We start from the raw sequence: 25779 nt of genomic DNA, 5'->3' as shown, positions 1-25779 counted from the left end.
TAACTTTAATATAAATCATAATATGAATATCAACTCAAACAATGTCAAAGCACTTGGTAAATTAAAAATGTACTCTGTAATCCCAAAAAAATACAGGTTGTACAGGAGTAACTAATTTTGTTTTTTCAAAAGATGTGGCCACTGTACCATATAGTTTGGTAAGGTACAGTGGTCATTTGGTACTTGCAATTCTTATATTTTGATTTATAATATTCATAAAAAAAGAAAAGTAATAATAATCTTTAACAAATATTATAAGATGATAAATCCGCTTTAAAAGTAAACAAATTTGCTGTTCGTTGTGTTGCTCCAGAACTTTTTGGTTGGGTTAAAATGGGTCAACATCTTCTTTTGTAATTGTGGCAGAATCTGTAACTGTAGGAAAAGAAAATGTATTCCGTGACACCTTTTTCCCAGAAAATTTACATTGTATTTTTGACCAAAAGAAAAATCTTGTGCAATATAAAATTTTGAAGTTTTCTTTGTTCGAAACCTCACGAGAACAAATTAATTCACTTGCACCATTCGTGAGGATATGTCTTCGTCAGAAATTTCATCTACTTCTGAAAATAGACTAACATTGTAGGAATCCACAACATCAGACAATTCAATGTCACTGTTACTGCCATCACTTGGTATGCTTTTATTTTTCTTTGCATTACTTCTATTCGACTTGTTTTAACTATCAATTCTTCTTTTTACTGTTGTCTTAGCTTTCTTCACTCTTCTTTGCCTTGATATTCTTTCTGCTGTTTCTGCTTCTATTCTTTTATAAATTGGTGTATCAGTTAAAATTTCAGTAGCCTTCTTTTTCCTTTGTTTTTTTAATGGTAATAAGGTAGCTTTAGGGTATGGTTGAAGTAATACAGTGGAAGTAAATCGATTTTCGGGTGTGTCCTTGGAAGTTGCCATCATTTCATAAAAAACAGTTTTCTTTTCAGATGTTATTTTCGATGGATGTTTCTGATTTGTTTCTGGTATTTTATCTGGACAAGTGGATGTTGAAGGGAACTGAATGTCCATTTGTGGTATATCGCTAACAGTTGCATTATTTGATTGTTGTTCTTCTTGATGTATGTTTAGCATGTGTGTTATGGTTGAAGCCATAAAATCATCATCATTAAAAATGTTATCATTGAATGGAAATACCTCAGTAGCTTTAAAAGCTGATACCACATTTGTGAGACAGAAAGCAAGTGGATAAGCGTCACTCAAAATTTCTGCTATGTCGTAAATTGTTATCCTCTTTCCAGGATGTTTCAATAACCAATTTTGATAACCATGTGAGTAATATTTCTTCAGAGGACCAAATACAGCTTTATCTAGTGCCTGAAGGCGATGATTAGTATGTGGCGGCAAAGTCAACAAGATTATATTATTTTCTTTTGCACATTTAATAGATGCTAAAGAAACATGGCTCTCATGGTTGTCTATGATTAGTAAAATGGGAGATTCCTTTATAGGATTAGTATGTTTGACAAAATGTATCATTCAGTGTTCAAATAATTCTGCTGTCATCCTTACAGATGGTGTAGCACACCCCTGGGAGCCTGGAGGTGCGTTTTTAACCATATAATCTTCAAAAAATTTACTAGGGTACACTAAAAACGGCGGAATCGAATTACCTATAGCGTTTATTGCATTGCACATGGTTACCAAAGTGCCTCTTTAATTTGAAACTATATGGCCTACTTTTTTCTGTCCCTTTTTGGCTATTGCTTTTCATGTATCTTGCACAGTTGTTAGTGCTGTTTCGTCAATATTGTATATGTGACTAGTTGTTAATGTGAAGTTGCTTCTTCTGATTGTAATGATAATTCTGAATTTCGTTTCATAAAACTTGTAAACTAAAACTTGCCTGCCATCTTGTTTTCTTCCCATGAAGTTGGTATATTTTTCCTGTTAGCAATTGCAAAATCATAAGCTAGTTGTCTGGCACCTTTCGGATTGAGACCATGATGAAGCTTGGTCATCGTCTGTAAATACTTACTCAGTTCTTTTTCCTCGGTTGAAGAAAAAATTTGATTGATACCATAATTTGGGGTCAATCTTGGCGCTCCCTCAAAAACATCTGAAATCCAATCTTTATTATTTTTATTTTCGTTGCACTTTTTAAAATATCTCCTAAACATAGTGCGTGGAATGTCGTATTTTAAAACAGCAGCCTTTTGTGATAATCCACCTTCCCAAACATCATAAATTGCTTTTCTCATATTTTCATCTGTAGTTTTTCCAATAGCGTGATTTTTTGGTATTTTCCGTGGCATATTACTATCTGAAACAAAATTATTTTGGATACTTTTTGTAAAAAGAAAAATGACGACTGCTTTTTACAAACGTATGTAGGAACAGTGGCCACCACTTTTTTTGTCAAAAGCAGTAGTCACTGTTCCTGCATAAGTGTGTGACCATTGTACCAAAAGCTCATTGTTTAGGAGGCATAACCTAAAATCTACTGCTTTGAAGATAGATCATAATTTGCATCACCTGCAAGTTTTAAATACTATACTGTATACCACAAAACATACAGAACATTTAATATGTACAGTAAAACCTCGATATAACGGACCTCTATTTAACGGACTTCGGATATAACGGACAAAAAATCCGGTCAAATGTAAAAAAAAATAAAAACATAATGTTAATATTACATGCTTAACCCGTCCCACACCACTGTATTTTACAAAAAATTTCAATAAAATTTAGCATAAAGGTCCCCACACACCAAGAAGGAAGTCTCTGCATGTTTGCAGTAAGGTAAAGCCGTACACTCCAGACCGATATTCACAAGTAATTTTGCTTTCAGTTTAGAAGTACGGTTAAAGTGACATGACGTCAAAAAACGATCTTTTATTAAGGGCAGTAGCGTGTGTGGAAGAAAAAAAAATTGTTTAATTTACTAATGTTTGTATTTTGAGAACGTTAATGTTTGTATCTGAATACAGTGTACATACATTTACATATTTAAAAAAAAGTTTTGATTTATTTTAAATATATTTTTATATAACGGACTTTCGGCTTTAACGGACACCCCATCCCCCCAAGTAGTCCGTTATATCGAGGTTTTACTGTATATTATTATTGGTTGAAAAGATTTTTAAACTTACCTGCTACTTCTACACAACACACCTCTCAACAGGTTCGTATACAAAATGGTTCTGGTGGTGATCAAAATTGTGATGGTGCAGGGGTCAAGCGTAGTAAGCGACTACTGTGACTAAAATTGTTAGCGTTTGTACTAGATGGCGCGTCGGTATCTATCAAGCAACAACAAAATATTTAAAAGTGACCACTGTACCTGACTGGCCACTGTTCCAGCCTCTCCCCTAGTCTCGAAAAAATATGTTTGTTTGATGATTATTAATTAAACATATTCTCTAATATTTTATTTCCAAACGTTTATTTTCAATATGTTAATTTTCGTGTGTTTTATGCTGAAACTTTCACATATTTATTTTTTTAATGACTGCTACCATCAATAAAATTTTTTTCCAAGTAAATGTGAAACATTTGTGTACACCTACATTAGTTTTATGTACTCCTTCTGTGAAGAATTTGTTTAGTTTGTTCTTTTTAATTCTTTACATGCATTTCACAGGTTTTTGGATTAAATTTTATTGATTAAATTGTTTTTTCCGTCGACCGTCCATTTATGATTAATTTTAACACCCTCAAAATCATTGATTAATGACCCCTATTAATGAATGATTTTCTATTAATGAACGATTTCATTATAGGCAACATACATTGCTTGTATAAATTAATTTAACCACATTTAACGCTCTGTGATTGGCAGTTACCTGTGGTGTAGGCAACCAAACATACCTATTTATATTCCCACTAAAAAATTATTTAAAATGAAGTAGCCGCTGTAAGTACTGTCTGTCATTGTATGTCATTATTTATCGTTAAGTAAATAAAAATTTAAACTAAGATATTTTTATTTCTGAAAAGTACGGTCGACGGAAAAGTTTTGTAACGAACTCGTGAATTAAAATGGCGATTAACAATTGAGATATATTAACGCGCGAGCGAAGCGAGCCTTATTAATACACTTGTTGGTTAAATAACTATTAATTCATTTTTAGAATAGAGCAGATATTATGTTATTACTATTTTTATTGCCGTATAAAGATTAGTGAACATATTAAGATCTGGCAAAGTGTTAGGCTAGTTTAAAACGTTTATCTGATCCTATTACTAACTAATAAAGTATTGTAGCAGGCTCAAAAGCACGAAAACCCAAAAAATCGCCGGCGAAACGTACAGTGACTCCTACAAATCCTGCATTGTCAACCTTAGGGCCTGGTACACTAATTTTGGCAAACGGAAATATCATTTCTTTGGTATCACAACCCCAAGTTATCGTTCCGCCCGTTCCCCTCAATTCTACAAATGCTGCTATTCATTCTTCGCCGAATGTTAACAAACTAATACGGAAAAATCAACCCATAAAATCGTGCGTAACGAACACCACACAAATAAATAAAATACCTATACCTGCTTTAACGTCGAAATATGCCAATACGTCTATACTTAAGAAGAGCCAGGAGAGAATTGATAAGAATACACTACCAAAAGTCAAATCAGTTAAAAATACTGGCGTGAAACGGAAGCTTAACGAAAAACACGATAAAGCATTAAAAAAGAGTAAAATTTGTGACAATTGTGAAAAACAGAAAGATAGTACTAACAAAAATGACAAAATAATTGTCGATAAAAACAAAACAGCAGAGGAGAAACCTACAGAAACGTCAGAAATTGTAGTAGCCACTACCAACACCAACGAAACCGTTTCCAGTACAAATAATAATCCGTCTTCAGATTTAGTTCCGACAATGTCTAGTAACAACTTGATTCCAGAAGCTTCTGCAGCTGACCAAACTTTGAAATTAATAGACGAAGTAGACAAATCTAATAAGTCTTTAAATAAGTCGAACAACATACAAAAGGAAGTTACATCCGATGATACATCAGACAAAGCTGCCACAAATAAAGATACTTCATCTCCTAGTTGTCCTCTTTTAGTATCTAGCGAGTCTTCAATGGTGACTTGCACTACAACACCAATTACTGTCTCGTGTACGACACCTTGTTTAACTACAGTTAGCAATACTATACACGAGGAAAACATGAAAAATATCGATCTTAATCTTGTACATTCAGATTTGTCGAACGACATTTTTGCCTCTTTGCAAGTACCTCCCGGTTGTCAAAACATGGAATCAACATCACCAACTGCAGCTTTTCTTCTGGCATTTCCAATTGTGTCGTCCATTAAAGTCACAGAAGTCATCGATGAAGATAATTCAGATAGTCAAAGAGAAACTCCTACCTTACTACAAATTGGCATGGATAACAGTTCAAAACCCTCAAATAACGAAGCTTTACTTAGTCTAGAAAACTTCTCGTTTTTCAATTCTAAGGATATGTACTACAACACAAAACTTGAAAACGGTACGAGAGAAGAAAACGAAACGGAAAAAAACAACAACGCAAATGAGGAGAGTAAAACTAAAAGTAACGAAGAATTGGGCAACAATTTTGAAGTGTTTTCGAAACCTGATCAATTGGACAACAATCCGGTAATAAACCAACAAGTTAATATGTTCAATCAACAGGATTCTTGCAACATGATGGACCTCAATGCCTTCCAAGCACCTACAAATGAACTACCGGGAGTATTGGAGCAGAAAAATAGTTCAGAAAGAAAAGGGACCAACACCGAGCAGTATAGTAATTTGATTCAAGAAAATTTGTTGGCCAATAGTATGAATGTAAGCTACAACATCTCTGCTGGAAATTTATGCAAGGAAAGTATCGAAGAAATTAATTTTAAAGATTGTAAAACATCCAGAGTTAATACAGTCAATAATATTACTTCACAAGAGCATTCAGCTGCTGCTGAACCAATAAACAACACCTTTAACACTCAGAATGGAGTACCCCTAAGTACATTCCCGTCAAATACTTCTAAAATGCCCGAATCAATTAGTACAAGTTTAGAAAAACTTTCAGACGTGACCAAAATGAGAGAAACATTCCAATATAACAACAAACATTTGGAGCAGACTAAAAACTTTCCAATGACATTAAAGACTGTTGAAAAACCAAACCAGAGTTTAGAAAAAGGCTCAACTGGACAAAAAATGGAGCAATACCGCTATCCAGTCTTACAAAATGAACTGGACAATTATGAACAACTAAAAAATACCGAAAAATTAAATACTAATAAGACAAGAGACAATTTCAGTTATAATCCGAAACACTTTTTGCAAAATGAACACCACATCAACAATTTTCCTTCGAAATTACTAGACAATTCTAGCCAGAACTTGCAAAAACCTGACCAAAAAGAATTTTTGCACGTGAATAATTTCTCTTCGAAATTACTTGAGAATTCTGGTCAAAACGTACAAAAATCCGATGTAAACAAAGAAAGGGACAATTACCAGTATCATCCGAAACAGTTCTTACAAAATGAACATAATTTGAACATGTTTTCGACCAATTCTGTAAAATTACCCGAAAGGGCAGAACAAACTGTGGAGAAATCCGAAAAGAATAAAACGTACCAATATAACCAAAAACATTATGTACAAGCAGACAATAGTGGAGCTACGTTTGCTTCTACGTCATCAAAAATGTTGGAAAATGTAGAGAAATCAGCCAAAACGTACCATTACACTAACAATCCATTCGAAATAGTTCCAACAACAAAAGAAGTATCCTTAAATATTGGAGACGGTTGCAATGTTAAAGAACGTCAAAAATCGACTGATAATAAAGGAATAGACGACGCCTGTGCTAAACCTATCGATGAAAAAGCTTGTTATTTTACTTCAAACTACACATCGACCTCCTATAGACCCAATACCAGTGTGGTACGCTCAGATTCTTCAAAAGTGTGCCATACAGCATCATACGAAAATGGCAACAACAAAAATTATACCAATCCCTTCTACACCAACTGCAATTACAACTATGCTGACACCAGCTTCAACCAAAATTATTACAAGAGTGAAAAATCGTGTTATTCGTTGAATTACGAGAACTACCAAGAATATAGGAAATCTGATACGACGTTTAATCGAGATCGAAGAAGTAGCACCACCAAAGAAAAACAAGTGATGCAAAATAAACCAGTCAACTGGATGACCACCACTGAACAAAAATCGTCAGACTGCTTTTTACCGTCGTTCACGAACCAATCTTACTCGTTTTCTTCCTGTATAAATTCCGAATCTGAGATAAATCCATTATGCGACACGAAAAAATCCACAGATTTTTCAGATAAACGCTTTACTTGGTCGCCTTCGAAGCTACCGAACTTTTTAGAACCCAGCCACAATTTTATCACCCCAACTTTGCCTACTTTGGTAGGAGATTTGGCTTTAGGCAATGCCTTGCCGTTAACCGAGCCTAAAAATGACGCCTATAAATGCCCGAAAGAAGCGAAAAGAAAAACGTACGATAACCAAGCTAACTTTTTATCAGTTAGTCAACTCGTTAATCAGAGTAAAACGGATCCAGCTCCTGCAAAAACCATGTCTAGGCGACTTAGCGGAAGTAAATCGACGAAGACCACAACTAATAAACTGAAAAGATGTGAAAAAACTGTCGATAAGTCGACTAAACCGGTCAACACGTACAGCGATGTATTTTACGACCAAAAAAATAGAAGCTCAACCAAGAACATATCCAGCAATTACTCAGCTGAGGCTTTGATCGGGAACCAATGTCCTCAGGAAGAGAAGAAATATCCGCAGAATATTGGCTCGTATTTTCCTTCGGTTGATGACAATTACGTCAATCAAAATCAAAATTTCCACACCTACACCCATAACTCCTTCCAAAACAACTCGTACTCGACAAATAGCTTTATCTATACGACGCCAATTAGTACAAATTACTTGAACAACACTTTCGATAACACTTTGGACTATTCTGCGGAAAGTATTATGAATTATAATAAAAACTGTAATAAAAACAGTCGAACAATTAATAAGGAAGAAAAAACCAACTATGGAGGTAATTCTAAGAAACAGAAGAAGACGAGTCAAGGTAACGCTACTAGTTTAGCAAATTTCGAATATCCTTTGTTGCCGATCCAAGGTTCCACGAATTCACCACTCCTTCCCGATGATTTTCAATCTCATACAACGTTTCTTCCCCCAACTACCCCTTATCCTTGCAAAAATACACTGTACCAGAAGCAAGGAAACGATTTCAATACAGCTCCTTTATTGCCAATACCAGGTATCACCAGAGCCAGTATACAGCATCCTGAAGTTTCCCCTTCGTTAAATCATGTAGGAACGTCATTGACCAATTTCAATCTTAGCACCATTTTCCCGGAGATTAATAAGGTAAGAAATATATACAGTTGAGTCCATGGCTCTTTACCCATGCGTCATCATTTTTCATTTAAGACATACGAAATAAGTCGGAAATTTACTCCACGCAACAGCAAGTGGCTTATATTATACGGAATAGACGTAATAGAATGTAAAATGTTAGATTTGTTTTAACACTTTGGTGCAGAATTAAAGCTGCGTTTGAAGTAGCTTAATAAATTATTTTTTTAATGTCATTAGTGATTAATAAATAAAAAAATATAATTTAAAATTTATAGTGTGTTGATGTTTTCTATTCAACAATTCCAGTATAAAATTAGTTGTGAAAACAACTGTTTGTGTAATATAAATAAAGTTTAAATGCAAATACAGGACAAAAAACAGCAAAAAATCCAACGAACTGACAGCCAAGTAAACAAACCAGAAACGTCACTATTTGTATTTAAAATATGAAAACGTCCCCAAGTGTTCTTTTTGTACCTATCTCTTTTCGATATACTGAGTCTAGAGCGTTCATAAAAATAATATATGTATTTACTTAATAACGTATTAATGGACGTAGTCGTATATACTTCATCTAATTTACTTATCGTAGCACTTCATCCGCATGATAGTCTGTGAGGTCACATGATACCAACACGAAATATTTAGGCGGTAGGTGTGTTCTTTTGTAGAATCACTTCGCCGAGTACACTGGCATTACAGCCACTAGACATTATATATGCGTAGAAATAATATTTAAAGATTTCTATTAATGTTAACTTAAAGAAATACACAATAATATGTTTCATTTAATTTGTATAAATGCATTATAAAGCGTTTTTATGAAGAACATTTGTTCGGAACACACTGTAACTGTAATCGAACGAAGGTGATATTTTGGCATAAATTGATAACACTTTTTTGCCAATTGCGGTGTTGACTAATGTTAATAAGTCATGACAAAAGTGTTGGTTTTGTTTAAGTATTCTATTTTACATCTTTATACGACGCTTACAAGAGGCTCAAATTGTTTTCAACAAGATTATTTTTTAACTCTTGTTTTGTTTCTATTTATTTACATTAATATTAATTAGTTTTGTTGTATAATCCATTTTTGCAATAATTGTGACCTATTTGATTTAAAATGGATTTTTTTATACTTTGGCAACTATGTCAACTTCGATCTCTGTCAATGATAATGACGTGCAACGGTATGTAAATTAGATGGATTTTATAGGGCTCCAATTATTTATCTTTTTAGGGAACAATACCAAATGTGCATAATAATTCTAACAAATCGAAAAACTCTTCCAGTTATTTGCAAGTAAGTACACAATTTTCACCATTAAAAGTTGTTTTGCCAAAATTATCTTTGTTGGATTTTCGTTGGTCATTTTTTTATCACAGTTTTCCTTTTTTGTCTATACAAAATCACGATTTCTCTCTGTTATTGTTTTATCTCATTTATCTTATGTCTCATCTGTGTGTCAAGAGAAATTATCACAATAATTTGTTTCTTGATAATATTATTTTTGTTATACTCTTGTTTTTCACCTCTAGATGCTTATATTTACTTTGTGTTGATAATTTCCTGGTTCACTGCTAATAAGATTTGTTTTCTGATTATTCGTTGGTGTTCTCCAGCATTTATCCAACAAGAATTAGTTCAAGCAACCGCAACTTTTTGCGTGGGTCAATGTGAGTGCGCTTTCAATCTTCCACTGGCAGTGAACGTGTTAAGTATTTTTATTTTATTCTAGGACTTCTTAAAGAATTGATAATAATTTAGCTATATGTTTTAGTTTAAGTTGGTTTTAACAGCAGTACCGATTGTTTTCTTTTTCTAGGTCCCTTTTAATAGCGAACCAAAATATGGGTTTCAAAGTTAAGAAATGTGATATATATCGTGTAAATATGATTATAAATAGACTAACATATTGTATATATGTAAATAAAGTTGTTTTTTTTTTCGAAGAATTTTATTCAAAATCAACAGTAGGTATACATAAAAAGTTGTTTAGAATTGTCTCTGTTATATTTCAAGACAGATTGCGGTCCTTCAAAATAATTCTTAGACTTATTTAGTTTACCTTTTGCGCAATTGGATTCAATTTTTCATTTAACACTTTAAATAAACGCAGATCTAATTTCAAAAGTATCCAAATCTATTCTTTCCAAAGGAAAGAAAATGAGTAGCTTCCAAATAAAATTTCCTGTAGTGTTTTTTCACTGTTTCTTTGGGAAATATTCATATTCGCCTTTTTCTATGATTTTCAGCCTCTCTTTGTCTTAACAGAAACTTCTTACTTAATTAAATGCATATTTCATTTAATTATATAACTTATTTTTAATCCAATATTCTGTTTACATGCTTTTACATTTTTTCTTATCTAGTAAAATTCATTTCCGATTTTTAAACCGCACGGTGGTTAGTTTGAGTAGGCATTCCTTTTCTTTTGAAGTGCCTCATTGCTCATTCGCATTGCAAAATTGTAACCATTTCAGGAGACATTTCAGTAAGTTTTTATAAAATTTTGATAACCAATTTAGTCTATATCACCGTCAGTTATATGTTTCTATTAGCAAATTGCCCAATATTTATACTTCTTCCCCTAAAATCCAATTATTATTTTTCTTGAATTTATTTTACTATTTTTAAATGCATATTTTACAGATCCTGTAAGTTTCTTGTTCGTATAATACTCTAATTGCTTTATTCTATTCTATTCAAATAATTATAATAGTTTGGATTTAATTGGTATGATAATTTATAATATACGAAATTCAATCCGTGTACCAATATCTACTGTAGTTAGGTTGAGTAGACACATCGTAAATTTCTATCAATGACAGTTTAACCAAAGAATATTGACTCATGGTTTAACCATAGAATAATAGAGAGTTATTGCAAAGTTGACAAGTGCCTGCGCTGCATTATTTACGCCGCGCTATTTTGACAGTTTTGACATACGGCTGACACATCGCAAAGAGAGATATTGCTTAAACTTATGCACACTCTGTTGCGTTATTTACGTTGTTTGTTTTCTTGTCATTTGTTCGCAAATTATTGAAAATGGATTATGATTTAGAAGCACTTATTTTAGCAAATGCTCATGATGATGATATAGAATTCATCATTTTAAATAACATTGTAGGTGAACATGTATTACTTCCACAAAATGAAGAATTTAATTTAGAAAACATGTCGGAAGCAGATGTAAAAGTAAATTTTAGGTTTAGCAAGCAAGATATTCCTACACTTGCAAGAGCTTTACGCCTACCAGATTTTATTCGTACCAATACTAGAAACTCTGTTAGTGGTAAGTGCATTTGCATTCTACCTTACTTTTGAAATTATGCCCTTACATTTTTGTTTTTAGGAGTGATGGCTCTGTGCATATTATTGAGAAGGCTCGCATATCCCAGCAGGCTTAAAGATCTTCAGCTTTTATTCAATTTGTCACCGCAATCATTATCTCAAATTATTAATTATATGGTTGCGTTTATTTCTGAAAATCATGCAGATCATTTAACAGATCTGAGAAATGTGCCATGGCTAAATGAGGGACGAATGGAAATGTATGCTGAGGTAAATCTACTTTTAAATTTTAAGCTTATACATTGGAAAAGTGACTTAGGTATTAAATTTTTGTGTCATGTTTTAGGCTGTACGTATAAGAGGTGGTGCTGTTCAAAACTGTTGGGGATTTATAGATGGAACAACAAGAGCTATATGCAGACCAACAGTAAATCAAGAAGATTATTATTCTGGTCACAAAAGACAACATTGTCTGAAGTACCAATCTATCATGTGCCCTGATGGAATTATTATCAATTTAAAAGGAGCATATATTGGACGAAGACATGATGCTGGGATTTTTAGGGAATCTAATATATATAATGAGTTAGAAGCTGTGGCCACATTTGGTAATAGAAATTATGTTTTATATGGGGACCAAGCTTATCCCATAAGTAACTTACTTTTATGTCCATATCCTAATAGACAGGGTTTACCACAACATCAACAGGCATTTAATAACTCAATGAAAGTTATTAGAACTGCTGTAGAATGGGGGTTTCAGAAAGTTTTAGCCCAATTTGCATTTCTTGATTTTAAGAAAAACCAAAAACTCCTATTACAAGATTTACAAGATATGTACAAAGTTGGAGTTGTATTAAACAACTGCCATACTTGCTTGTATGGCAGTCAAACCACCAGGTTTTTTGGTGTTGTACCACCAACATTAGAGAACTACCTACAGATGCAATAGCTTACAGTTGCAATGTAAATTCAAATTTTTTGCTTGGCCAATATTTTCTTTTCAGTTGTTTGTTACTTATATAATATATTAGTTCATTCTTAATTTGTGTTTTAATTACAAATACCTAAAGTTATATATTATGTTGGAAACAGAGAAATTATAACTAAAAGGAGAAGAAAAACAACCCCAAAACATGAGAACCATCTACATATAGAGGAATAATAAAAATGTAATATTTTAACTTTTTATTTATAAAATTTACACATCTATAACTAGGAAACACATCAGTCTTCATATTTCTGTAATCTTTTTAATAATGATTCTATAATTTTTGTTTGTGATTCAATAAGAGCTATAGTACTCCTTTTTTCAGCCAGGTCTTCTTTCATCTTTTGTCTTTCAAATTCCCTGTGTAACTTCGTCTCATTATGTTCATTCTCCCATTTTTTTTCCTGAAATCTGAGTTTTTCCTCTTCTAACTTTAACCTTCGTTCTTCTAATTCAGTTTTTTTTTCTTCTATTGCCAATTCCCTGGCTCTTATATTAAAGTCTTTTTCATTCTTTCTGTTTAAATAGTCCAAACCATTTGTACGCAACAACACACTTTTATTTTGCCTCCTTTTTACTGGTCCTAAAAATTTAAAGTGTAAATACTTATCTTTATTTGATTACACATAACTAACATACCCATTATTTGTTTTTTATTCTCTTCTGCCTTACCTAAAGTTCTTGGAATATCTAAAATAATGAAAGAAGTTAGTGAAATAAGCAAATTTTCTGAATATCATTTTTTTGCATCTTTCATACATTACATTTGTTTGACAAGATATATGTTTTAATATAAATAAATACTAACATGGTGTATTTTGCATTGACTCTACTTCTTCAGCCACCACATTTTCTACAACCACCTCTTCAGCTTGATGTTCCGGTAAAATAACTGAAAAATAGTTATGTTAAACAATATTATTTTGAAGAAGAAAGGCATAATATTTACCATAACTATGATCAACCTCAACTAATTGTGTTGAGTCTCTAGTCTCACTTTCTATATATACTGAGGAATGATTATCCCTCATTTTCCGACCCAATTCAATAATTTGCTTTTCCTTGGAAATAGCTCTCCTCTTTTTCGGAGGAGGTGCCAAAGTTAAATCGGCACACATATCTGCTATTTCCTGCAAACATTTGTCTCTTTCACTATACATTTCTTCTACTCCTGATCTAAAATAAAACTTTAATTGTTATATTTTGTTGAATACAAAATAGTCTAGATATCATACAATATGTATACTACTCTTTCAAAATGTGTTTTTTCTGATCAGAGACATATATTTATTGTCATCAGTCTTATTTGTTAAAAAAATTATTAACGCAACAAACCTTTTCTGGTCTGCTTCAGTTTTTTTCTTCCAAATATCGAGCAAGAGAAACAAATGATCTTTAAGAGTTCTTATAATAAAGAATTTCCCTGTTGTACTCCTCATGTTCTCCTGAACTATCCTCCAATTTTCTGGATAGGTCAATGGATTTTGACCTAAAACTTGTTTTAACAAACACAAATCGTCATCAGACGTAAATCTGATCCGTTTGCTACTGTCTGATGTACTCATTTTGAAAAAAATTTTACAAACAAACTTGGTTTAAATGAAACAAACAATAAACATAACCTAAGAAAGAAAATAGCGCAACCAATACCGCAAAGCGTAACGGCTCCCCTAATAACGGCAGGCCGTATTTTCAATAACGCAGCGTAAGCCAAATATCACATCTGCGCATGCTCTACTGTCAAAATAACGCGTGCTGTAATACAGCAAGTGCAAAATTGAGTCTGCAATATCTCTCTAATAAAGCCATGTTATTTATTCTGTGGTGTACGTGGATGGCTGTAACTGAATAGAATCGAAGTCGATTATTCATAGGCGGAGATATTTTTAATTAAATTTTAGTTCCAAATTCTGCCAATTTGCTAAAAAAGCGCGACGATCGATTGACAGTTGACAACTCCACAAAAATTGTTTAATATAATTTTTTCATAAAATGCGAATGCTCTTGCTCTATTCTTCAACCTTTTTACGGTAATAAATTATGCAGATATACTGTGTACACGATTTAATATACACCTATATTTGTGTTGGGTTATGACAAGGTATTTTTTATTTCATTTTATAGATATGTATTAATTTAGTGGATTCTGTTACATGTAAATTGTTATTAAATAAGTTATAATTCTATAATGTTTTACGTGATATAGTAATATAGTTAGCCTGAAGATGCGCTTTAAATATAATTAACCAGAACTATTTATTAGATAATGAGATTTTTGTGGTTTTAGGGACCATTCTCGGCAAATTAGATTTGAAAGTTTATAACAAATGAATATTGCAATCATAGATGTATCTAAAATTTGTGTAAATTTCCCAAGTGATTTTTACAACGAACGAGTGAACTAGTGTAATAAGCCTGAACGATGTCTATGGAGATGAAATTTATTCAAAGAATATTTCATAACTCAAGGAGGAACCCATATTTCAACCTTTGGAGACAGGTAATCTTGTTTTATCATATTTTCAGCTAATTTTCTTTTGATTTATTTTCCTAGCTAATTAACTTTGTAATGGCAATTAGAGATGTGTAGTTCACCATCGAAATAGTTCAAATGAACGATTCTTTCAACTGAACTAATTGAACTAGTTCATTACTTTTCATAGAACTAGTTCACTGCGAACGATTTGCATTATAAATTGTGTCTCAACTTTTAAAGAAGAAAATAATGAATGAATGGAATGAGATCCATGGACCTTCTTTATTTATACGTCCATGATGAGATCATATATTTATTATTTTGAGAATGGGATGGACTGACTAGTTTAAAAAAAGAAGTGTCGATTAGCCTCAGATAACAGATCATAATTCTTATGAACGTGACAATAACATAAACAGTCTTATCTTAATATCATAATGGTTCGGATCTTATGACAGTTGACATGCTGTGTTGTTTCTCCTATTGTAATTTTGAAATAACAATTTTAAGTTGTGGTTAAAATGATTGATGCATCTACATAAAATATAATTTTATGTAAAAGTGAGAATGAATATGTGTTATTTAATGTTCCTAGAAAATTCACTGATTTTTTTTGTAAGGTTCTTTTAGAAATAACCTAATATAGATACCTATGAGTTTAAATATACGTAAATATAAAAATAAATCATACGTGAACCATATTTATATTTAAAACGGGTAATAAAAAATAAATCTTAATAATTTTTTGCAAATAAAAAAAATGTTATTTGCAAAACATTTGAGAAATAAATTTAACACATTTAAACCTAAACATACGATCGAAAGAAATGGTTCTGAACCCGAACTACTTGTACGGTAGTGAAAGAGTGAAAGACTGACTGAAAACCCAAGAAAACGCGCGGCCGGCGCCGAGCTTGTGTGTGGATGGGATGAGACATCTGGCAACCAGTTATGTTAGGGTTGGATTTCGATTTCGGTCCTACAAATAGTTCGTTCGCGAACTAGTTCACTGAACTAGTTCATTTTTGTGAAATAGTTCTCTTGAACTAGTTCGTCTAAAAGAACTAATAAGCACACCTCTAATGGCAATACTTATTGTAAATGTTTTATTTCAATATTAAACCTATGTTTTCAACTGTAATTCACTACTGTTTTGTTATATTTTTACAGCTGCAGAAGAAGATAAAGCACAAACACAAAAATTACACAACTATTACAGCAGTAGAGTCAAATCCACTTAAATTAGGATGCCATAAACTCAATAAGGATATAAGAGAATTGTTTTTTAAATAATTATAAGGTACAATTTATAATTTTTTGTTTATGACATTTTGGTTACTTCTTTAATACCCTATGTTTTGTTAAATAATCCTTGTAGGATTTCTACTCCAGTTTTGACTGTAGTTAATTTAGCTTCCTCTTGGTAGTCTTATATAATTGAAGATCTTTCTCAATCTATTGTAACTCATAGCATATTTGTAGCAAGTCTACTTGAATTTTTTTTGAAATATTTTGAGGCCCTCAAAGGAACTTCACATTATACAATAATTATGGTATATGCTAAACTGTTGATTCAAAGCAAATTAAATTATGTAGACTATTTTCACAGTAGTCTTTTTAAATAATGCTTTAAATTAATGAAAACTTCTTTGTAGCAAGAGGATAAGTTTTGTTTAAAGGGAAACAAAGTTATGTTTTGCCTGCTTTGCATTACCCTGAGCTCTCCAGGTGATGCAAATTCTGATATCACTTGTTAATTCCAAGATTTTAACTCTTGTTCTATATTTTTTGTACTTTATTTGCTGCCACTGCTGCAATTTTGCCACTGATGCTGCTGACCTTATTTTAATATTTTACTTCAGTGTATTCCATCCAATAATTTTATTGCACTATGGAACCTTCACTTAATAATATACACATTTGTCAATACTCAATTACTGTTGTAGTCTCTGATGTTAGTATTTTCCTTTGAGTATTGGAAATCTAGTTTTATAATTCCTATAGATAAAACAGATAACAATTCTGACATTAAAAATACTCATGCTTTGACTTTGACTCATCTAAGGAGCAGTTTAAGCTGGTGGGAATCCTCAATCAAATCATATTACTTATTCCTCCAAGTTATTGATGCCTTAAAGTTCACTCTATATAGATTTATTCACAAATTTTAGTAGTTCCTCATAATATTAATCTAATAATAATTAATCAACAAATCTAAATCGTACAGAATATCTGGTGAAGTACTTGGTTGGATTCAAAAGTATTTGACTGGTTACACTCAAATGATCAAAATCAACAATTTCATTTCTTGGGAAATAGTGGCAACATTAGGGCTAACACAGGTATCACACATTGCTCCATATATAATATCTGCCTCAATGATATTGTGTCTTACTTCACATCAAGCCAGTTTTTACTTTTTACAGATGATCTGAAATTTTTTAAGGTCATAATCTCAGCCTGGGGACTGCATTATGCTTTCTGTTGTATTATTAGGAATTCCTGTGATTTTCACAATATTGGTTGTCACAAAACACTGTATCTTGTCTTGTTAGGAACCACCTTACACATGCTTCATCAATTTGGAAACTTCAGCATCATATTCATATATTGAGATTGAGCCTGTGTAAAGGACATTTTTTGAATTTGCAGGAAATTATTCAACAATGAGTTAACTTAACAAGGCTTGAAACAAAACTTCTTCTGCACTTCTATGATTAGGTGAAAGACATGTTCTGTCTTCCCTCTAGGCATCTTGATCTGGGTATACCCACATATCTTCTTCCTCATGTTCTCTAGTTAACTACTTGTTTGACTAGTCTTTCAATGTGTTTTCTTCATTTTAAATAGTTTTTTATTCTGTCATTCATTGAAAAGCTGTTGTTCATTGAGAAGAAATGACCTAAGCCTCAGTTGGTGCTATTGTTAGACTTTAAGTTGGGATATTTTTTACATTTAGTATTATATAAATAAATAAATTAGGTGTTGGACTTGCACAAGTTGAAGTATAAAACCTAAAATGGCATTGTTAGTATTTTAGAGATTGTTTACAAAAGACTATTCAAAAGTTGTTCACTTGATTACCATAAATTTAATGAAAAAGCTCACAGTGTATCTTTGGATTAAATTATAATAGTTTGAAGTTGGTATGTATTTATAGCATACATTTCATCATATTGTGATACCAAAACAGTCTTGTTGTTAGTAACTCCATGCTAAATAATGAAAAAAACTAGCAAAATGTTTTAATATTATATTAGCAATGAATAAATATTTACATTACATTTCCAAATAAAAATCTTATATTTTTAAGTATATATTCCTTATTTTCTACATGTTTTCTTTGTCTCAAATCTTAATACGGCAATTTTTAGCTTTAATTTATTAAATGAATACTCCGTTCTACTATTTATGCAACATAATATTGGTTTATTTTGGACCAAACAACACATTTTTGATAAAAGTTAATAATCCTAATTGTGTCCACGATAAATTTAATTACAACTAATACGTTAGGTATGTAAAAACGTCAGGATAAGTTTTATTTGTCCAATATTTTAGTTATATAATTTTGTTTCATGATTACATATTTCGTAATTTTGTTTTTCAAATCTTCCGTTTTCAATTGTCCTAGTTTGTAGCTGATTAAATAATTTATTTGACTAATAGCTCGTAATTGGGTTGAATACAACTAAGTTTTATTCCTTCTTGAACTTAATTCTTTAGTTTTAATGGGTATTTTATTTAATCCTCTCACTAGTTGTTTTTCTTTTTCTCCACAATTATGTACTGTTGATTCTAGTGCATATCCATTCAATATTTAATTATCATTTACTTCTTCTTTCCAATTTTATATCTTAAAGAAGTATTCAAATTCAATTAAGGATGCACTGAGGAACTGTAAGTTGCCTACATTTGGCGCAAGTCTGAAATATTAATTTATTAAAATTATCAAATCGCTTTGTTTAATGGTAAAATTATTTATTTTAAGTTAGTAATTCAGTTGAATAAATACATATTAAATTATTTTCTTTTTTAAATGGCACAAACATATTTTCTCTATCAATTTCAAGGTTGTTTGGTTGGGTAGACAAAATTTTGAAATGGACAGTGGAAGTGTGACGTCACAACTGTCAATTACTTTCCAAACAAAAGTTGAAATGTTCAATCTCAAGACCACGATACACACAGACACGGTATGCCACTATTGACACGTAATTCCGTCCACTTCGCGCATGACGTCAGGTACGAGGACCAAAACTTGCTGTTTGACTTGCAAGTGCTTTGTTTACATGTTATTTTTACGGAACGGAGAGAATATTTTGTTGTTTTTTAATTGTTTCTCATTATTATTAACGTGTTGGATACCCAATTTATTATTTGTATTGTTTTTTGTAGATTTGTAGCATACAAATTTAAAAATAAATACTCATTGGAAAACCCCACTGCAGGTATGGACGTAACTAGGGCCCCTGACTGGATACAAACTCTCTCTAGAGGTTCTCTTATACATCCAAATGATGATTTGTGGGAAGTTGCTCTGAAACTTGAGACTGAGTTCCATAAAATGCATGGTAACTCTTTATCTAAAGACGAGAAAATTTTTCATAAATTAGCTGATAAAACCATGTCACAAATAAAAACCACGTCTGTGCCTTACGAAGTTGTCCTTTACTTTGCTAAAACTCGAACATGTATTAGGCTACGAGAGTTAAATAGAAAAATTAGCCTTAAGAATGCTCAAAGAAGCCTAGAGAAGAAAATGTCAAAATTTACCAATTTAAAAAAATAATACTAGATATCTTTTTACTCTATCTTGTAATAAGATATCTTGTAATAATTTATTCTATAAAATGTCGGTTAACCATGTTATTTACAAGAAGTTATAGATGATGAAGCAGAACAGTTGTTACAAAATTTTGAAATGAAAGAAACAGTAAGCCAGGAATCACTAAAATATATATATAGCAGGATTCGTGGCATTTAAATATAAAAACAAGTACTCTCTAGGAACATCTACATGTATAGACACAAAAAATGCACCTGATTGGATAGGTGCTCTTTCTCGAGGTTCTCTCGTGCAACCCAATCATGAGTTATGGGAAGTAGCATTGAAACTCGAGTCTCAGTTTCATAAAATGCATGGCAATTCTTTATCTAAAGAAGTAAACATTTTTCACAAATTAGCTGAAAACACGATGGCCGGAATACAAAATGCCACTGTTCCTTATGAGGTTATACCGTGTCTTGCTAGAACTAGAACTTCAGAAGACTGAGGGACCTGAATAGGAAAATAAGTTTCAAAAATGCTCAAAGAAACTTGGAGAAAAAAATGACAAAATTTACTAATTTTAGAAAGTAGACGTACAACTTTTATCCATGAGAAACTTAATTCGGGAAGGCGACGCCGCATAGGAATAAAAACAAGTATGTATTATATTTTGTAACATGTTTTTTAGTATTATAGTATAGTGTATTATTGGAAGGACATGTTGTATTTGCTCTTATATTTTATTGTATTACATTACTTAACGAAATATTAACCTTTTTCCAAGGTTTGAAAGTCGTTAGAATATCTTAGTAATTTAATAGTTCAGTTTTTCTTAATTAAACTGGTCAAAGAATTCAAAACATTCAATAATAGCTATATAAGATCAAACTGACAATAAAACACGTTTTAAAACCTCATTTTTGGTATAAAAAATGTAAGAACATTTATTATAGTATGTAAGAAAAAATATACCTAGTATTTACAAAAAATGTAAGAATATACATTAGCGGAAAAACGATAATCTTTATATTAATATCAGCATTTGTCATTTGAATATATAATTTATGAACTTATCGATATTGAACAATTCCGTAAAAATAGCTAATAATATTTATAAAATTCGTTTTAAGTATATCCTACCCAAAAATTAGCTATTATAATTTTAAATAACTGAAAATCCTGCTTTCAACTACGCTAGCACCATTAGAACCAGTAAAGTTTTACCTCGCAAGTGACGTCACGCCAAGCGACAGAGATGTCGATGTTGTCAATATGCGCATTGGCAATTGGCATACCGTCTGTAAGTGTATCGTGCTCAAGACTTTTTAATTTCTATAAAGTTAACATTTTGCTTCCTCTTTTTCTTTTAAGTATAGTGTTTTTTACGATAATACCATCATAATTCAGTGTTCTATTTCTACGAAATATAGTTTAAAAGTTTAAATTAAAGACATTCTAACCTTACTTTATTGATACATGCATTTTATTGCTATTTTTATAAAACAACATGCTTTATTATTTACACAACCTTGTAAAATTGTTGTAGTAACTATTAGAATACTTAGATATTGCAAAAAGCGGAAAGATTCTGTAAAAAAAATGAAAAAATAACGAAAAATACAAATTATCCACACTAAACAAGGTTTGTTTGGAAAGTGAAACGTGAAACTGACAGATGTCAATAAAATCTACGTCATCACTTCCACGGTCCATTTCTATCAATGACGTTTGTATGCCCTTGTTTTTGTTAGTAGTTCTGTGCCTCTGTGCGTTTCCGAACGATGCCGAGAACAACAACATGTCTTTCCAACAACTTTTGACATATGTTTTGATCGAATTTTCATGGGCGGAGGGATTTTTTCCTCTAATGTTAGTTCCAAGTCCTACCAATTTGTTAAAAAAGCGCAAGGATATATAAAAATGATTATTTATTAGCTATTAGCTGCGTTCACCGTTCACCAGAATTAATCCATCTAGGATTAGTATAACCTCAAATTATTATTAATTATTTCTCCTCAAATTGGCCGCCCAGTATCAAAAATTGAAAATGTGTTTTATTTGGCGATGATGAAATTATTCCGTCGGTTCCGCGGTTAATGCAACGTTCGATTTTGCACAGCCGCCTCTAAATATAATACAAAGAATATAGATGCATAATACCTGAGTGAAGAGAAGAAATTAACTTTATTATGAATACACTTTTCCCCCATATACAAGGATGCATTTCGTTAAGTTTTGTGTATAAACTTTGGAGATTTCGAGAAATAACTCTACCAAACTTTATGTTTTGGTAAATATATATTGAAGTTGCATTATAGGTATACCATTAGAGAAAAAATTATTATTTTTCATAAAGAGCAGAGTTCAAGATTTTTGCAATAATAAATAGCAGTAGAATATTTTTGCCATTCAAAAACATTGAATATAAACCCATCTCAAGAAAGGTATGTTTGTTTTTCATATTTGGATAAATTTCTCTGCATAAACCAGTCTATTGAGAAAGGATTCTGAGTCAAGAATATTTCTTCTTACCATTTTCTATCTTTCTGTTGGTTACTAACGGGAGTGTCTAGTATCAGCTACCTCCCATTATATGTCCCATGTATCCATCAAATTTAATTACCAAAACATTTGAATTAACTTCCTAACTTAATTATTTTCATTCCCCTTTTAGGAATTATTCTAAGCAATTTACATCAGAATTCGATTTGAATGAATATGAAGACTGGATACCTTAATATAATAATCATTCTTTCAGAAGACTGTGATGGAATAAAGGGAATTTTCCAGAATATTTCAGGATCAACCAAACAGCAGTTGCATCAATATTTTGGCATCTTTAATTGGCCCATTATAAAAAGGTAAGGTTTCTATAGTTTATTTTGCTGATATGTATTTGCAGTTTTCTATTATATTCTTAATTTTTTTACTTTTTTTTTTTGTTTTTTGGTTTTTATTTGCTTATATATTAAGCATTTTAATTTAGTTTTTATGTATATAGTTAAACGTTCAGCTATACATAAAAATATACATATATAATTTATATAAATAATCTACAATCGAAATAACAGCTGAATTTATTATGAATTGATTAAATCACAACAATTGGCAGCGTAATATATACACAGCACATCTGTGTGGTTTGTTATATGTTTTTAAATGATCTACTAGAAAAATGTTTACTTTAATAAATCAAAAAGCATGTTTTGTAGCAAAAGTAAGTCAATAATTTGGTTCTCTGTTTGAGATTTTAACATTATATTGAGACATGCTGTAATTCCCTGTTCTTCTTTGGGAACTATTAGTTGGTTTATTTATATATCATATTTTGGCAATAGTTGTATACTTTACCACTCTATACATTTTTGATCACTGAGCTTTGAGATACACTGTGTTGTTAATAATTTCTCATAGCAGACATTTAATTTGACTTATATTTTATGATTTCATTCCCTTTATCAAATTTTCCATCAAGATATTTGTTCATTTTTTAAGAAATGGTCTACATTGGTTTTATTAGTTCATTTCATTATATATTTTTTTAATTTTCTTTTTCAAAGACTTTTTTAATACATTTATTATCATTTAGTAGCAATCTGATTCTCGAAGCGTGAACATGTACCGTCATTCAAAGCGCTAGAGAACTTCCTTATCGTAAAACTACCTAATTAACTAGTAATTATCTTATCAGCATCAAAAAATTGTTAAAGTGAAAAGTAACAAAAACTAAGTGATTAGTCAAACAACCAAAAGAAATATGTTCCCTTCGGGGAACTTATTAGGATTTGATAATAATGGCCAACCAATTTATCAACAAATGAATACTATACAGGATGTCCCAACAATAAATAACCAGAGCCAGTCAAACCAAACAGCAGTAAAACCGCAAGTACCATCTTTGTATTTTAATCAAACACCATCTGCTAACCAGACAACAAATCAAATGTCATGCCTAAACCAAATATCTATTTCAACCCATATAGCTATACCAAACCAAGTACAATTTCCTAGTCAGTCAACTGCACAAAATATTCATAAAACTCAAAGAGAAAAAGGGTGAAAAGACAAAAAACTTCAGAAATTCCGAACCAAATCCAAACACAAAACAGATTTGATTCACTCTCCAAAGAAAATCTAGATGAACAAACAGACAATTTATCAAATACACCAAACACAAATATAACCAAAAAAGATCCCTCACCGCCACCAATCTATATTTATGGAGTTACTGACTATAGTGCTATGATAGCAAACCTTTCAACTGCAACTGCGGCCGAAACCTATTACACCAAAACCATTTCAAATAATACAGTAAAAATTAACCCTACAAACTCAGACACCTACAGGAGACTCATACAGCACCTTAGAAAAGAAAACATTGTACATCACACTTACCAACTGAAACAAGAGAGGGCCTATAGAGTTGTCATAAGAGGATTACATCATTCAACACCCACAGGAGATATCTCGCATGAATTAAATAATAAGGCTTTTAAAGTTCGCAACATAATTAATGTTAGACATAGAGTTACCAAAGAACCATTGCCCTTATTTTTTGTCGATATAGAGCCAAATGAAAACAACAAAAACATATTTAACCTGCAAGTCCTACGAAACTGCATAATAACAGTAGAACCACCTAGATTAAAAAATACAATAGTACAATGCACAAGGTGTCAAAAATACGGGCACTCAAAAAGTTACTGCCTGAGGCCATTCGCCTGTGTTAAATGCGGTGGATCACATGAAACAAAAACCTGCAAAAAAGCACGTGACACACCAGCAACATGTGCCTTATGTAATGGCAATCATCCAGCAAACTGTAAATGATGTGCTATATATAAAGACCTAGTAAATTCGAAAAACAAAAATATAACAAGCAGCATTCCTATACCTAGAGTTGCAAGCCTAAATAATAATAACAATAATGCTCACCACATACGCCAATCACATGCAACATATGCTCAAGTTGCTGCAACTAATACTTCTTCACAAGACAACAACAATAATTCAGACCTTTCAAATAAACTTACAGAATTCCTCAACGAATTTAAAAATATGTTTGCACAATTGATAAACCAAAACAGCATGATACTAAGCATGCTTACAACAGTGATAAATAGAACGTCGTAATGGCTAACTCACTTAGAATAGCAGAGTGGAACGCAAATGGTCTAACAAACCATGTGCAAGAAATTATACTATTTCTAAAATTAAACAAAATAGACATCCTACTTGTATCTGAGAGTCACACAACTGAGAGGCCTTTTATAAAAATTCCACACTGTCTATTACGCAAACCATCCAGATGGAACAGCCCACGCTGGTTCAGTTGTAATAATCCGTACAGCTATAAAACACTATGAACTTGCTCCATATATCACCAACAAAATTCAGAGGACTATCATAAAAGTACAAGCGCTCACCTTCCCATTAACAATAGCTTCTATCTACAGCCCACCACGCCATACCATCAACCTGGAGGAATACAGAGAGTTTTTTCAACAGCTTGGCTCACATTTCCTAGTGGCAGGGGACTGGAATGCAAAACATACAACCTGGGGAGCAAGACTGATATCTCCAAAAGGCAGAAATCTATTAAAGATCATACAAGATAATAACCTGAAATACCTAACAACTGGTACCCCCACATACTGGCCCACTGATAACAACAAAATTCCTGATCTGCTAGACTTTGCTATAACTAAGGGAATACCTGAAATACACAGCGACATTACCCCCAGTTTTTATCTACATTCGGACCACAGTCCCATCTTGATTACTTTAAGTACCAATATAATTTGGAAAACTCTTGCACCAAGGCTATGTTCCAGTAACACGAATTGGGTTCAATTCAAAGAAGAAATCAATGAAAAAATATCT

At 31.9% G+C, this 25779-nt stretch overlaps 3 protein-coding genes across 7 annotated transcripts in view; 2 read left to right on the top strand and 1 right to left on the bottom strand.

Annotated features, from left to right (window-relative positions):
- LOC140451533 (uncharacterized) overlaps positions 1 to 25779 on the top strand; it is a 32248-nt gene that overhangs the window by 1357 nt on the left and 5112 nt on the right. Inside the window, exons 5-10 of one of the 5 annotated variants that reach the window (XM_072545393.1) lie at positions 4222 to 8369; positions 9601 to 9663; positions 14937 to 15149; positions 16296 to 16425; positions 19524 to 20552; positions 22571 to 22757. In XM_072545393.1, the coding sequence (XP_072401494.1) occupies positions 4222 to 8369; positions 9601 to 9663; positions 14937 to 14957 (4232 nt within the window). In that variant the 3' untranslated portion in view covers positions 14958 to 15149; positions 16296 to 16425; positions 19524 to 20552; positions 22571 to 22757. Of the gene's footprint in view, positions 1 to 4221; positions 8370 to 9600; positions 9664 to 10186; positions 10304 to 14478; positions 14751 to 14936; positions 15150 to 16295; positions 16426 to 19523; positions 20553 to 22570; positions 22758 to 25779 lie in introns of those variants that run through there. The other 4 variants (XM_072545394.1, XM_072545392.1, XR_011952072.1 and 1 more) reach the window with 4 other exon arrangements.
- LOC140450052 (uncharacterized) lies at positions 11296 to 12697 on the top strand. Its single transcript, XM_072543480.1, has 3 exons — positions 11296 to 11659; positions 11720 to 11928; positions 12005 to 12697. The coding sequence occupies exons 1-3, from the start codon at positions 11413 to 11415 to the stop codon at positions 12608 to 12610; spliced, it is 1062 nt and encodes a 353-aa protein (XP_072399581.1). The 5' UTR covers positions 11296 to 11412; the 3' UTR covers positions 12611 to 12697.
- Positions 12886 to 14443, bottom strand: LOC140449951 (uncharacterized). Its single transcript, XM_072543369.1, has 5 exons — positions 13985 to 14443; positions 13599 to 13825; positions 13458 to 13541; positions 13289 to 13339; positions 12886 to 13232 (listed from the first exon to the last, which is right to left on the bottom strand). The coding sequence occupies exons 1-5, from the start codon at positions 14212 to 14214 to the stop codon at positions 12886 to 12888; spliced, it is 939 nt and encodes a 312-aa protein (XP_072399470.1). The 5' UTR covers positions 14215 to 14443.

This window comes from Diabrotica undecimpunctata, chromosome 9 (assembly GCF_040954645.1).
Source record: "Diabrotica undecimpunctata isolate CICGRU chromosome 9, icDiaUnde3, whole genome shotgun sequence".
Lineage (NCBI taxonomy): Eukaryota > Metazoa > Arthropoda > Insecta > Coleoptera > Chrysomelidae > Diabrotica > Diabrotica undecimpunctata.
Note: the sequence above shows the minus strand (reverse complement) of the source record. Positions and strands in the feature narration are given on the sequence as shown.